The 16,612-nt window shown below is 42.1% G+C and overlaps 1 protein-coding gene across 3 annotated transcripts in view; it reads right to left on the bottom strand.

Annotated features, from left to right (window-relative positions):
* The window catches only part of LOC6728030, a 28,895-nt gene that overhangs the window by 5,239 nt on the left and 7,044 nt on the right, over positions 1 to 16,612 (bottom strand). For all 3 annotated transcript variants that reach the window (XM_016176700.2, XM_039295359.1, XM_016176701.2), the window contains exons 2-5: positions 3,110 to 3,706; positions 856 to 972; positions 354 to 789; positions 44 to 292 (exon numbers count right to left, since the gene is read on the bottom strand). In XM_016176700.2, coding sequence (XP_016034644.1) covers positions 44 to 292; positions 354 to 789; positions 856 to 972; positions 3,110 to 3,690 — 1,383 coding nt within the window. In that variant the 5' untranslated portion in view covers positions 3,691 to 3,706. The remainder of the gene's footprint in view (positions 1 to 43; positions 293 to 353; positions 790 to 855; positions 973 to 3,109; positions 3,707 to 16,612) is intronic.

Below are 16,612 nucleotides of genomic sequence, written 5' to 3'. Positions count from 1 at the left end.
ATGCAATTTCGACTTGAGCAAAAGTATATTAAGTTATCCTCACCCTGGCCAGCGATTCCTGCGGATCCAGGAGGGTCAGCTTGTTGCGCTTGAGGCTCTTCACGTGCTCCAGCACCAGGCTGAAGAGCTCGCCACAGCACAGGCACAGCTTGTCCAGCAGCGAGCTGACCACGTCCTGCACCGTGGTGGTGGCATCGTACTTGAAGGACTTGGTCTGCCCGTTCTCGAGGAACACCTTCAGCACATTGGCCATCGGGGGTACGCAGATGTCACCAAGGGAGAAGGCCGACGGCTGAAATAGGAAGAAGACAAATTAAAATCAATGTGAAAAGTGAGCTTAATATATTGCATACTGGAAACAGTGGAGCTCCGTTGACGCAGACACTCTCGGCGAATCGAACTCGACTAGGACGCGATCTCAGCTTGGCTCGCTTGCCCGCTGAAAGAAGTGTGGATTTTCTGCCAGGCAGGACGCAGTGCGCCATGGGTTGGCACACCAGGAGATTGACTTGCGACTCACAGGCTCGCACCAGCTGGATGACATGATCGCGCGGCGCATCCTTCACATCCTCGCCATTCACCGCCAAGATTTGATCGCCCGGCTGCAGTTTTCCGATGCTAGGACCACCTTCCGTCACAAATCGCACGATTACGGGTCGTTCACTCCCAGCCACGAATCCAAAACCCAGGCTGGCATTCCGCTGGAGTTGAACCTGTCGTGGCTCCGGAGGATGCTCATCCCAGCGTATGCACTCGGGTGCCTCGTACGTGGTCGTTTTATTCAGGTGGCTATTTAGGATGATATATGATATGATATTTGATTATCATATAATGATATTATGTTGGAATACTCACTTTATGTAATAGGAACGACCCTTGGAGTCTATGGCACGCTCCCAGCCATACGAGAGCTCCTCGTGTTTGCTCCAATCCTCGCAAGCTGGCAGCCAACCCGCAGATTGTGTCATGTGACTGAAGAAAAATTTTAAATAAATATTTAAAACAATTATATTCGGGCTTAGACCTTTTTCACAGTCACTTATTCATGAGTAAGTCAGAGATTATGCAATAAATTGCAATTGTTATCATTTCGCATTCCTAGATATGAGACATTAGTAATTCAACATGGCAAATATAAAAGAGCTGACCAAATATTGACTTTTCTATAAGAATGCGTTTGTAAATACTGTTACCATAGCTCAGTCAGCTGAAATCTGTCGATAAATACAGCGGAAAAGTATCTTGTATCTGTATTTGCTTATTTTGTTAGCAGATAATCAAAAAAAATAGAATCCATAAATGTGTTTAATCTTTAATTACTGATAATAAACCTGATATACTGCCTGAATTCAAACATGCCGTTTAAGCTTCAAACTTTTTGATGGATGCTTAGGTATAATAAACACTTAGCTACTTTTTTGTTACCCCAATTGAATAGCTTCTGCTTGTATCCCATACTTGACCGTTCTATTTATCTTCTCTATTTATAAATCATGCAATAGCTCGCCCACTTGCACTTGACCCGCCTCCCACGTTGACCCTGAACCTGCGGTCATCTGTTGGCCAGCAAGCAGCCCCACCCCACAACCTCCGGGAAAGCCCTTCGTGGTGGCCACGCCCATCACAACAGCAGATGTCTGTTCGGCCCTGTGGGTGAGCTAGAAATGCATTCCAATTGACATTAATCAGAGCTAATTGGGTTATTTGCTCGACTTTGCAATAAACAGCAACCCATAATCGGGCCGCAGAGCTAAAACTAAACCTAGCCTCAGTCCACAGCCCGTTTAAAAGCCACTACAGTGGAGCTTCGAGCAAGTGAACCATTCGAATTAAAATTTGAAATGCTCTTCAATTTATTTATTGTTTGATATTTAAAGTGTTTAAAAGTGGTTACTACTTCATTTATAAACTACTGAAAACTGAACTATATCGAAGCTCGACTGTGACATCCCGGGCAGATCCCGAACCCTCGAGCCGGAGCACCAGCTAAATCCAATTGCGACCCACATCAGCCACCACCTTGGTGGCTTCCGTTGCTGTCTTTCTTCATTTCCTGACTGCACACAATTGTGATAATTAGTTTTGCACTTTTGCACACTCTCGGCGGGCGGAGGATTGGCGGCGGCGGGGGAATGGGTTTGGCCATGGGTATGGGCACCCAACATGGAATCCAAACGGCTATGTTCACTCATTCAGTCTATCGCCCCAGTGGCAGTCACCCAGTCCCGCATCCATGTGCCATGTGCCGCCTCTGCTGCTGCACCCTGCCCCGTTTTTGCTTTCCACTCGGTTATGGCATTTTGTGCGCTTTCAGTTTGATGTGCAACAAAGTGTAAAATTATTTAATAGAATTTCGTGCATAATCAATTTATGTGCAGCAGAGAGCCCAGCATTCAGTCGCCCATTCAGCGTCCAAGCCACATAGCCAAGCAAGGAGCCAAGTCCTGGCGTCCTTCCGTCAGTCAGTCAGTCAGGCAGTCTGTCATCCTGTAAGTTTTCCAGTTCGCCAGTGGGCCAGCATTGAAATGCTGAAACTTTGCCCATGCTAATGGCTAAATAAATGTCCGACTTTCTGCTTTGTTAAATATTCCTTTTTGTGCGTGGCAAAGGCAAAAAAAAAAATGTCGAGGTTATTAGAGTGGTTTTTGAAAAAACCACGAACGAAAGTTTGCCGCAAATAATAAATGTTGCAGTGCAAAAATAATTATTTTTAAGTTCAGTTATTAAAATGAAGACATTGAGCCTTTAAATCTTAGTTCCGTTTACATATATATTTATTTATATTGCTAGCTATATTTCTTTAAGCCCCAGAAAACGCTTAATTGGCACAGGCCATATATCATTTAAAATATCTCGAGAGTTCTGAAAGTAATCCTAATTGGCAATGGAAATAAATTTCATTCTGTGTAGCAGTAATTTAAAAGTGCACGAAACTTTGTTAATTGGGCAAACTGTGAGATACTGTAATCCATATTGCACAATTTAAAACCATTAAAGAGTTTGCTGGCGCAATTTGATCATATGTTTCAATAACAAACTAAGCTTTGACGATATTATGCCATTTAAGTCATATTTTTCAATTTCCTTCGAATCGAAATTCACTACTCACTTGCAATAGTAGAGCCTGCCCTCCTTGCCCACATGAACACTCCAGCCGGGCTTGAGCTTTTCCTGTATGGCCTCCAAGTGTCCATCAATTTCTGGCCAATTTTCGGCCATGCCAGCGATGACGCCCCCATGACTTTGACCCAGAAGTGGCCCATAGATCCCGGTGCCGCAGTTAGTTCCATTTGCTAGCCCAGTGCTCAGCTCCGTCGATGCTGTACCCTCCACTAACGTACATCCAGTTGTGGCTGGTGTTGCTGTAGCCATTGCCGTGGCTGTTGTTGCCATTGTCACTGGGATTCCGGAGGATTGGGGCAGCGGACATCCGTTGGAGCGGGTGGGCGTGGCATGGACAACAGAGCCATTTGTTGTCGGCAGCGTTGTCAATTGAGGCGATGATGTTCGTGTCAGTAGCAAGGGCTTGTGCTTGGATGTTGCTCCTACGCCTCCGCAGACGCCTCCAACTCCGCCTGCTCCACCCGCGCCACCAGCTGATGTTGCTCCTCCGGTCGATGTTGCTGTTGTGTTTGCGGCATTTTGTAGCGGATAGACATCACTATTCGAACGCCCCGAAGGCAGTAACATTATTGAAACACATTCGCTGCAAAGAGAGAAGAGCAGAATCGGGAAGGCACATAAGTCAAGTTGTTGTCGGGCCATTTTCACACATTGTTCGATCCACAAATCACATTCCATTCCATTCCACTACTCCCCACTCCACGACCAAGTCGACCGACCCACTTAGTTCGCAAACAGGCTCCTCCATAATTCAACATCCAGCTAACAGTCTGAAGACAGACCGATGGCATTGCCTTTTCAGCTCGGTGCTGGACAAAAAAACAAAAAAAAAAAAAACAGGTCCTCCATAACAGACTTCCCCATTACCATGGTCACCGTCACCATCATGATCACCATCATCAGCGTCGTCATGATCATCGGGATTGGTGGGATAGGTTCAGGTTTTAGGCCAACTCGTTTTTAGTGTTATGACACAATTTTCAATTTGCTTTTACTGTTTGGTTTCGTTGTCTCTCTTTTTGCATATGTTTTGCTCCTTTATTTGGCAATGGTGCAAAAATGGATTGGCCATGGCTGAGGAGGAACTGGTTTCGAAATGGGATCAAATAGTTGGCATGGTTTGCGAAATGCAGCTCTTGGGTGAAGGATCACAGCGATAAGGAAATGGAAAATGGAAAACAAATGAATTCGAGAGAAAAGCAGGCATACTGAACTTTTATTATTAATGATGGAAACAGTAGTAGATTTATATCGAAGCTATTATGACATTGCAGTTGGCTTAAAGCCGTTTAATCTGCTGCCACAATATTTATTCAATTCACAAGTAAATCCATTTACTTTCCACCATACACACTGAGTAAAAACAACATGTCAAAGAAACTGAAACAAATTTCAACAAATTCGTTTTGGACAAACCCATTCGAACATCGCCACCGAACGAATTGATCAATCCCGCCTACATTGTTTACACTGGGCGAACTCCTCAATAATATCAAAGAGCATTTGCATAATGTTTAGATTTCAACGCCACCAACGACAGCATTTCGGCTTTTGGCTCTGACATGGTTCAGTAAATGGCTGGCAAAAAGATTTTTTCAAATTTATTCCGCACCGGAAGGCGGGAGTGTGGAAGTTGAGGAAGTTGTGGCAGTTGTGGCAGTGCAGGGATAAAACATAGATACGTCTGCCAAAAGTATCTATCCATCTATATATGTATGTATGCATGTGCGCCTGTGTGGGTCAGTGCCAATGGCCGATAGTGCGGCTAGTTGGCTGAGTCCAAACAACAAGAGGACGCTTGGAAAAATGGATGTGTTTGTTTGCTTGCGCAATTTCACTCGATGGCTTGGCTGGCGGAAACGGGGCGAAACGGAAAAGGAGTCCGCAGAACCGGAGAACTGGAGTGGCGTACGGATAGATGCGACTTCAAAAAACCAGATACGACAGATCCCAGCCAAACAAAGAGACATCCATTAGGCGAGCAGAGTCGAGCTTGGTGGTGTCTAGCTGAATCCACGATGGATGTGGAAAAGGAGCAGCCGGGGGACAGCTCATCAACTTGCACCGTGATAATGACAGGGAGAGACAAAAGGAATGGGCTATGCACTGGAGGAAAAGGGGATTTACATATAACTAGTTACTCTAATTACTAACTAATTGAAGTTGAAGTTAACTGATAAGTTAACAAATTCTATAATACTTTTAGAAACAAATATTAGAAGAAGTGAACTTTCTCTAACTATATAAATATTTTCAAACTATTATTTGATTACTGGCAATTTTTTACAGTGCCATTAACGGCTTGGCAAACAACGGCTAGCGACTAGCGACATGGTCAAGTTCCTCCTGCGACTTCTACTTCTTATGTGTGCTTTTCTCCATTCCGGCTATCTTCCTATGTGGCGCAGAAGTTTTATAAACACACACTCGAACACTAAAAACTGGAACACTTGAACAATGTTTTGAATTACATATTTTCTTTGTTTGGGAGTGAACCAAATAGACAAGTGCAAAAATGTTCATAAAGTTGTTCTCCATCGTTTTTCTTTTCTGGGTTAGGAATGCTCGACTATGGAATGTTGATTTGGCTCGAGACACAAACTTGCCCAGCAGTTGAAGGATTAAATATTTTGTTCTATATTAAATATTTGCAGAATATACCATATTATTATAAACCTATCTTATAGTGAAATTAATAGCTCTTAAATACGTTTAAGTTCCCATGGAATTTCACGACTGCTTTTGACAAACAAAAATCAATTTCGAAAAGATCACACATTCCCCTTCCCTCTTCTCGGTCCATCGAAATGGGTAAGAATTTCAGTTAGCATGTGGAAAGAACCCAGAACTCTTAGCCGAGCAAACATTTTCGCTATCGTCAGAAGCTTTCCACATCCCATCCAAGTGTAACCGATACGAAATACGAAATACGAAAGCGGTTCCAGCTCATGCCGCCCATGCATTTGGACACCAAGACCAAACACAAAAGTTGTCAAGAAAGAATGGCTATCAGGAAGGGGCTGCGGGGTGGTTGGGGCAGTTGGGGGCCGGGACAGGAAGAGGGGCCAATGGAAACGGGAGCGACACTTCCAGCGAATGATTTGTGTCAACAGAGAGAAAAGGCAGCTGAGAAATGTTTATGCACGTGGCGCTGCGAGTGTGAGTATCTATGTGCGATGGATGACGTCGGGGCAATGACAGAGATCAGTAAATGGAAACCACACATAGTACATACACTTGCGGGCAATACAATAGGTATAACTACTGTAAACTACATTTACAAGTTATGAAGTAGGAATTAAATAACTTGTCTATAACCTATTTTTTACTTCATCTTTGTATCACTCGGATTTAGTAGGATTTAGGCAAATAAATGTTGCAAAAAATAAAACGAAAGTAAACTCAATTACTTGATCAAAACGATTAGTTATGAAAACAATAAGCAAAACTCAAACCTAAAACACAAAGCTTAAACAAGCATTTCGCGCAAACTTTGCGATATGAAAACGTCAAAAAATATCCACTTACAGATGTAATTCCCCCAGATAATTGCACGAATCTGCGGATAACATCTTGATTGCTATTATTTTGTCCGCAAGTGTTCGTGCCGTGGACAGTTGTAAAATGTCAGTGCGGAAATTGTGCGGAGCAGTGAAAAGAAATAAATGAAAAGACAGCAAAAGTCTGATGATGGGCGATAACAAAAAGCGAGCAGCATCAAGAACGAAAATGTTGACCAACAGTTACAAATAAAAAAAATAATAACAAACAAACGCTGGCAAAAAAAAGTTAAGCTCTGCAAATTGTCCCAGTTCCGAGGGCTTAAATGAAAGGTGGATTGTTATTGCAATTTCCCCTGCGACGAAGGAAATTCTCCTTTGTGAAGAAATTAAACACAATTTGTGAATGCATTTGTTATTCGCAGTCGCATTCGCATTCGCATTAAAGACTCCAGCAATTTGCAGCTCTTACAGCAGCCCAGTTTTACACCCCCCTCCCCACATTTGCCATTGCTACTCTGGCTTTTACCAATTTCGCTCCGTTTCGTTATTGTTAATTGAAAAGAAATTACGGCGGCACAATGAAATAAAATTGCTTGGCGTTATTTATTTTGCCGACGCTGTCGCTCATTTCAATTACATTTAACACAAAGTAAAAGTAAAAAGAAATGGGCGTGCGCATATTAAAAAATAATACGTATACGTACGGGTGACTTCATATTTGTACGGTTAAATATTTTAATGGAAATTGCCTATGAGTGTGGTTGATTTTCTGTTGCAGTGTATGCTCTCTTTTTTTTTTAATTTACGCAATAAAATAACAATTTTCAATGCTCTCACCTAAAATGTAGCTCTTAATATAGAAATTAAGATACTTTTTTGCTGTTTTTAACTTGTTTATAATGCTATTGCTTTGCACTCGTTAGCATGCCAGGGAATCGATAAAATTAAAGCAGAACCTTAAACAAAAAACATCAAGCTGAGCTCCCCGTAGGAATAAGCATGTGCCAGCCATTTAGTTAGATCGTTATAAATGCACATGCGATGCGATGGTGTGCGTGGCCATATCCATACCCATATCCATATCCACACCCATATCCACATCCATATAGACACGGCACCCATAACTACCCAGGCATCGATATATCGGGATATCGCTGCCGTCGGTTGCGGTTGAACGTGATTCTCGAAATGTCACGCACACACGGCAAAATGAAATGAAATGAAAGAAAAGCAACAGCGGTATATCAATTTGTTTTATTTTTTCGATTTAGTATGGGGGGGCAGGGATTGGGGCTGGGGCTGGGGCACTCATGGTACATTCATGAAAACGCTTTCGCTTTGGACAGCCAGCGATAACATATCCATTCATAAAACTTGGCAACCCGGAGCAACCAATGCTACCATGGCAACGTGGCTCTGATAAGGCGCGAGTACGAGTCTCTAGATAGTTTTAAGTGCGGAATCCGACTGTGCAACGCATGCAAGCTTTGCTGATGTTCGACGTGAGATTTCACAGCAATGAGGGTCTTCTAGCTAGCTCTCAGAATATTCACTTCATTCGATATATTTGCAAATCATAATATGAATGAAAAGGTTTTAAGTTCTAATAGAGCTCAGACTTAATTTGCAAACAAATTAAACATTAGCAAATTGATTTCCTCATGCTTCAGTCAATGCCCAAGCATATTTAATGCCAAACTGGAAACTTTGGTGCATGCAACACCACTTAGCATTATATTCAAAGAAAATATTTGCATTTCCCATCGCTTTGTAGCTGTAGCTGAGCTCCTCAGCCAAGCGGGAATGAACATCACTTGGGGCAACATTTAATCCAACTAATTCGTACCGTCATTAACCGACTAATTTCACACTTTGAGCTGGGATATCACAACAATGGCGCCGACATCAAATGTATTGGAAAACAAGGCGAGAACATTGTAGCAGGGGAATCCTTTTTGGCCAGCTCGACTCATTAGCAGAATCACTGGGGTACGCCCAAAAGTAGGCAACACAAACGCAGACACCGAAAGTACATTACAGACACATTTTGAGGCAAGAAACTCACTCGGCTGATTACAACTTAGGGCGAAACTTTTAATTGATATACCGTGAACACACATACCCCACACACGAGGTCCAAAAAAAAAGGAAAAAAAGAAAGAAAGATGTTGACTTACGACGGCCAAATAATGAGTTTTTAACAAGTTCACGGGAAGAAAGGGAATTCGTTGTGAGGAAAACGAGAGAGTTTATTAAGTGCCCGCCGGGCAGAGCTGTCTTTTCACAATTTTTTCCCCATTTCCCCCCTGCATTTTAATAAATACAGCAGCGAAATGTCAAATGCAACAGCCCAGCAAAGCTCGTGGAGCTTGTACACCTGAAAGTATTCACCTGACATAACGTGATGTGAAGTCTTCTCGTTTTCGAGGAAAAGAGGTGGTTAGGGGGAGAGGGAGGGGTTGCATAAAGTGCAATTTTCACGTATCCAAGTCACATATCATGGGCCAATCGTGAGGCAGGCGGCGAAAGAAAGAAAGAAAGTACTGGTAACGTGCCTTGCTTTTTGGCTAACCTGATTGATTTCAACATATTCATCAGGCAGTGTCACGACCTCTTCTCCACTTCCCCATTCGGCTCACCTCCTCCCAAATCCGTCCAACTCACTTATTCATTCACTTATTGCCGCACTCACACTCAATCTTGGGCATGTGGATCCCGTTTGATTTCAAAAACAGCACGTGTCTACAGTGAAATCGATTAGATGAAATTATTTGACAGTCTAAAAAGCTACAAGGGGAATATATCTACTAGAAAATATTTAGTTATGTTTTGTCTTATCATAGTTAAAACTAACTATATACTATTTCATTATAGATTCTATATGAACTTAACATACGGCATGGTATACAACCACTCCTATGTTTATATTTTACATTTCTGTTTAAGATCATATGTCATAAAAAATAGTTAAATATATATAATCTGCCCAGTATTTTATTTCAGTGCACTCCTCTTGCTGTTTTCCAATGCCAACGAACAGCAGTCACGAAACAAGCAGCTCTATGAAGTCTGGGATTATTGAAGCGATGTCTCAGTTTCGTAGTTTTCCGCTTGACGCAAGCAGGCTTTTGTGGCTTTGGTTTTTGGTGGGTGGGATGGTATGGTATGGTATGGTATGGAATCGCATGGTTTGTATGTGTTAACAGCTCGAAAATGTTGTTGTTCTTGTTGCTGCCCCGCCGAGGGATTATCAAATTGGCCCGGAGATTGTCTTGGCTGACGGGCAGCATCTGGTTAGGCAAATGTCGTCAACTTTTGTGGCTGTCGAAAATTTTGGGCAAAGAGTTTTCCAACATTTTCCACTTGGTAAACTTTGCTGATAAAATGGCATGGCATGTGGGTTATTGAAATACCACTTAATACGAACGACTTTATGTTTAATTAAATTGGATCAAGTAATGCGCATACGACCTGATAAATTTCCATTCATGATTTGCCTTAAAAGCTTTAGATGTTATTTCCATCTATACATTTTATGAAAATTGCGTATTTACTTGGGATTTACGAAGCCAATTATCATCTTGGTAATTTATCAACAAATAGGTAGAATAAATGGGATATAAATTCATTAAATTTATAGATAATTTTCCATTTGGAATTTATGTGACCTTTAGTATACTCAGACGACCTGTGACATTTTCGAATATCCTGGACACTAAAAGCTGCATAAAATTATGCAAATGAACAACGTTTATCGCTTCGGCAAGTTCGCATATTGAAATTAACATAATATTTCATATTAAATAATATCAAATTTACCACACGATACAATTTACGAATAAATATTATCTTGTTTCGCTCTCAAGCTTACTAAATTAAATGTTCCTGTGTCTTGTGTTAACTAGCAAATGAACGCAAGTGTCCCCTTGTCTTATCAATAAAGCGAATAAATCAAATGATTCTGAATAATGAGCAGAAACCAATTTGTTTTGTCACCCAAATCGTTTCCAATTACCGCATCTATGTATCCATTTCTCGGCCTGTTACCCAATCGACAGCAGAGGAAAGCCAGGGATTATGCTTTCCCGTCCAAACATCTTGTAATCATTTGGGACAAATGGCCTTTGGAGGAGGCATTACGCATTTGGCACTTGCAGAGCCACAGAGCCACTGAGCGGAATGTAAATTTTTTACGAAATAGCTGAGACACTTGTATCATTAACAGCTGTTTCACATGACACATGACAGAGCACACGGGTGGGTTGGCTTTGGGTGGTTGGAGCTGACCCGGTGGCAAGGCCATCCCACGCTGATGACGATGAGCGAGTGCAGGCGTGAAAGTAGGTAGGACAGCAGGGAGAACTTAACAAGCACACGCCCTCCATCGCTAATGACTGCGAATGAACCTCCTTGACACAATTATGAAGGGAAGATTCTCGGAAGACAGGGGGCAGGTGGCTGGGGGTGGTGATTTCAGGCGCCCATTTCGAGGCACTGGCGCAGCTTAAAATAATGGAAACAAATTGCAAAATTGTTTAATGTTCGTGGCGCGTTTGGCAATTTGTCGTCCTTCATTTGCCACAGTCTCGCTGCCACACACACACACACACACACAAAAGCAGAGGGAGAGGGAAATGGATAACGGATGTAGGACACAATTGGCGGAAACGTTCGGCCGGGGAGTTATTGATTTTCGAATTTAACGGCTTTATGCTTTATTGGCCAAGTCAATTGTTAGCCATTTGTTTTTCGCCTCTGGCTCTGCTCCGACTTCTGCTTTTTGCTCTGTCTTGTGCTTCAGTTCCAGAAATTCCTCGGACTCCATGCCTTTTTAACTGCCTCCTCTATGGCTAAAGTGTTCACTGGTCTGAAGTGAACTACATTTATAATTTATGCGAAATAGCAATATTATATTATTTATTTAGTTTCTAGCTCACACACTGTATTCCTTGCCTCGTATAATAATAACCACTCCCATGATTCAATAGGTTCCTTTCTTCGAGGTCCCACTGTACCTTTTATTTTTCCTGGCTTCCGGTCGCGCTTCGGCTGCTTTGAAATTGGCTTCTCCTTTTTTTTTTTTTTGCCTTTTCACTTAAACCGAAATGTCATTTCGATTCGGCTCCTTACAAATGGCCATTCAGGTGGCCTGCCCCTTTCGCCACCCAAGTCCACCCAGTCAATTTGTTTGCCGCTTGTGTCTTGGCGAATTAGCCGTTTAGCCGCAAGGCCAAAAAGGAGATGGGAAAAGCTGGCCAGGATCGTAGGGCGTTCCAGGTGTGCGTGTGCAGAGCCCAAGGCCGGGCAATTTCTTGCATACATATAGGGGCAATATGGGTTCGGAGCATGTCCTGTCCACTCAGGCGGCAAGTGAAGGGCTCCGGGCCATCACAGAAGCAGGCATTTGACCTCAGCCTTATCCCCGGAATCGAAAATACGTTAGATAAGAAAGATGTTAGACAAGCTCCACGAAAAAAAAAAGCGGCAGTTGGCCATAACTTCTGGAGCAGAACTTGGCGTATTGGTTGGCAGACAGAAGTTGGCAAATATTTTTGCACAAACACATAAAAGAGGATGGAGATTGTCTATGGGCTTTTGGGATTTATCTGTGGAAGTTGGCCAAGCGCCCGAAAGGTCGATTCAATTTCCGTTGAAATGAGATTAACTGGAATGTGCAAAATTCATGTTTTGTCAAACTTAATTGGAAAATTGAGCATAAGAAATTTGAGAAGGAAAAATGGTATGAATATTTTTACTGAACGTCCAAAGAATTCGCTGATGAACAGCTGCGTAAATTGAGAAATTTCTATAGAATATTTCGTAGAAAAGTTAGTTGTGCTTAAGAAATATTTTTGTAACAAGAACTATTGATTTCAAGGAGCACACCATTTCAATTAGAAAATCTTTAGTTAGATTAAATGGGTAACAGAGCAGTAAATAATGAATAGGTAAGTCAAAGTAAGATTGACATTTTCCATTAATTTCAAAGTATTTCGGTATTTAGCCTCAAGCGCTTCTAATTGAAAGGACTTCAAATGCCTGGAACTTAAAAAGTTCAAATTAAAAATTCTCGAATCGTGTTCAATCGAGGAATTCCATCGCTCTGTCCGTGGATTCATTAGGCCAGGATTCGCCATGCCGGGGCTTGGCTCAGGTGACTCCGATCCGACCCCTCTAATTTCCAGCACTGCTCACTTTGTAGGCCACTCGAATGCAGGTGGCACACGGAGACACGGCAAAGGTCCTACCGTGTGCACTTGCTATAAATAAACGCACACACAGGCACGTAGCAGGACTTCTTTGGTGGCAGGACACGGAAGCGGAAAACGCCCCCGAGGCGCGCATTAATTACGACTTCCGGTTGGAGCTGCTCGATGGACGGAAAAGCGGGAGCAGGAAGCGAGGAAACGTCAGATAACAAAACAGAAAACGCCATAAAACCGATTGAATGACAGCCTGATCAAATGAGTGAATGAATGAATGGATAGGGAGCACTTTGAGTTCGGCTTGAAATGTCACGTTTCATCAGCGTAGGAAAAAAAAAACCAATCAGATAATATTGAATGGAGAGTCCTTGGCCATTTATCTATTTGATTTGAGTAAATATTTAAGAAACGTTTTTGTAAACGATGTAGCTATTAAAGTAGCCCCAAAAGTAGCTTTTAAATTTGAATCTGTTGAATTCAAAGAAAACCACCAATCAAATTTTACGATGCACATTTTAGGAATTGAACAATCTTTATGGGTCTTTTTTTCCCAACCACCTCTAAAAGCATGAATTAGGAAACCAAATCGTGCAATCAATAAACAATGATACGGGCAGAGCAATTCCAATTCCATTCTATTCAGTGGATACCCCCCATTGTTTACACGAAAAATTTGTTAACAAGTGTGAAGTGAAAAGCCGAAGATGGGGAAATTAGTGTAGAGGTGGATACATTTCCAAATGCCGCAAAGAGTGGGTGAACAAAGGGATTATTGACTTGGGCCAAGTTTATTTTACGCCAAATGAGCTCAACCGCAAAATATCGATTTAAATCAATGTCCATCCAACTTCCCCTCTTTTCTCCTCCTTTTTTTTCATGGGCTCCGGTCTGTTCTGCTCTGCCAAGTGGATTTGTCTACATCGTAGGGGAAGGGGGGGGCGGGGGAAAGGCGGAAAAGCAGGGGGACTGAGGCAGGTCACGGTGCCTTGCCTCCATGAATGGGAGCTCGTGCACATGGCTAAAAAACAAGGGAGGCGGTTCTCCGAAGGGGGAGGGGCCCCCGTTGGGGCAGCTTCTGGGCTGGCTACGTTCCCTTTATTTTTAGACATATCGACGTCTCAGCTATAAATGTTATTTCTATTTTATTACACATTTTATTCCATGCGATGTTTTCGTTCGTCACTCTCCCGATTTTCTTTCAAAGCTCTCGAGCGCCAAAGTTGTACGTACTTATATTCTGGGCTAGGGCAACATCTGGCCACATCACGTGCCAAACCATTTGAAAATCCCTTCTCACAGAATGGATGGTCATAACAAAAAAATAAATTATATTACATTACATTGTTGGAAAGAAGGCACTACCCTGCGACATAACGTAAAATGTGCATTAATGTATGCGCAGCATCGGGTTAATGCTGCCACGAAAGCCATCATAAAAGATTGGTTTTGATTTCAATAAAGTTGTCACAAAACAAAAGGGCCCAAAACAGCATCCGAAAGATATTAGATTTCAGACAAAGATTCTGGTTAGTGGAAGGTTTTCGTTGAAAAGGGCTTAAAGAAAGGTTCTTGGTATTTTCGAGATAAGCATTCAATTCATTATAGAGAACCAAACTGAGAGAAGCGCACATGTGACACTTTTATTACGAGATAAAATGCATATTTAATAATTACCATTGTTTATATTTATGGAACATGAATTTGTAGTCCTTTCTACAGTATTACCTTTGATGACACCATTACTTCATTGAGTTTTAATGATCTTTCATAATCCATCAAGATCATGCTCATAAGCTTTCCCACGTTGGCCATCCATCTTCACATTGAAAATCTTAGGAAATACGGGCCAAAACGAGATCACTTGTCTACGAAAACGAAAACGAGGCAGTGTCGGCAAGTTGAAGACCTCAGAAGGCCCTAAGACCCGCAAATAGACGAAGCCAAAGGGAAAGGCGATGGGATGGGCTCACTGGCGAAGTGAAGAGGCGTTGGCATTGCGTTGACGACCACGTTACAACTGACTGAATATCTAAGTGAGTGAATGAGTGACTGAGTGACGGAGTGGCGGGTCATACATATATAGCATTCAGAATATATAGCACCACCGATAGCCGACCGATCCCACTGGAAAAATGAGATCTTGAAGAGCAAACGAAACGCTGCGGCAGTACAACACACAAAAACTTCGCCCGAAAGCAAGACATCAAGATCAAGCCGATTTCAACGGAATTCCATTTAGTGCTGGGCAAATAAATAACAAATACGGCAAACAGAACCGGCAACAGGAACTACCTGTACAAGTGAAGTAAATGGAGGAGAAACAAGTTCAAGACGAAATTAAGGTGAAACTCTCTTCTGTTCTGTTTGGCAACGGAAAGTCGCGACTCGGTTCCCAAAAGCCACCAGAGTGATAAAAAAAATCAATGTTTGAGCTGGTCGCTTATTGCTTGATTCTGTTTGGGAAATGCTTGTTGATTTTTGTGGGCGGAGGATGAGAGAATCCGAGAGTTGGGGCGCGGTCACAGTTCGGCCCTTATCAACATTTGTCCAGGCGCGCAATAAACTCGAATCTATTGTGTTGGCCCAGGTCATTACTCTGCTCGCAATGGCCAAAATATATTGCTGCGGATGGGTCGCGGTATTAGATATTAGATATTACTTTTTATACCCCAATAATGAAGGAAGACTTTCCTGAGGTTGCAGCCAACAAAATTTAAGTAAAGCGTAGAGAAAACATAGTAAACCTTTCACATGCTGTTAAAGAACAAACTGAATCATACATATGCTCATAATAATTAATTAATTTGACATTTTTGAGCCGACAGTTCTTAACAAATATTGAGTATAAACAAATTTATCTCAAACCGAATATCGCCTCCTACAAACAGAACTCAAAAACGTATCCTTGTCACAAGCACCCACAAGTGCATATCTCAACGCTACTTAACCTTCATATCTGAATTTCAATCCGGACCATCGAGCACTTGAAGAACACCAGACACTGGATGCCACCCAAATCGCCCAACCCCAATCAAGTGCCTTGACCCTTTTGGCCAGCCAGGAAAAAAAAGAAACGGAATTATAATAATCGTATATTGCCGCAATGCCATAAAAGTTGACCAACTTGGGAGGGATTCCGGGCCGAGAGATATGTATTCCATACATATAAATGAACTAATTTGGTTTACGCTTTTGGGCGGTTTTATGGACCGCAGTGCCGGGCATTTGCGGCCCAGCCCGAAAGCCCTGGGAATTTCTCATAGTGTAGGAGTGATGGCCGCACAAGACAGCAATAATGCGGGCCAAAAACAATTGTACTAAAACATAAATATACTTTATTAAATAAGGAAAATACAACCATAATTCTTTGGCTTCCATTTCGTCTTGTTTTCCCCACTCCCCAATATTTTGGCCCCATCCTCTGCTGACGTTGTCTCTGCCCTCGTCTTTTTTTTTCGATTTTTTTTTGTGGACTGGCGTCATGGTGGGCGTTTTGACAACCACGCGGCTAAATTCTGGCCTTACTTAACCAAAAATAATTATGTGGGATACGCCACCACTCACACATCAGAGCCAACTAAATTAAGCATATTTTAGCTATTTTTATAGAGAAATAATAATAATTTGGCTGCTTCTTGCCATTTGTTAATGGCTTTGAAATGAACAGCGAGGCGAGAACATACAGACAAATATTTCCAATAAAAATACCCACAGATTTATGGTAGCCATCGCAAGCAGATGTACCCTAAAACTACATTTAAAATAAAATTTGAATGATTT

This window comes from Drosophila simulans, chromosome 3R, assembly GCF_016746395.2.
Source record: "Drosophila simulans strain w501 chromosome 3R, Prin_Dsim_3.1, whole genome shotgun sequence".
NCBI lineage: Eukaryota > Metazoa > Arthropoda > Insecta > Diptera > Drosophilidae > Drosophila > Drosophila simulans.
Note: the sequence above shows the minus strand (reverse complement) of the source record. Positions and strands in the feature narration are given on the sequence as shown.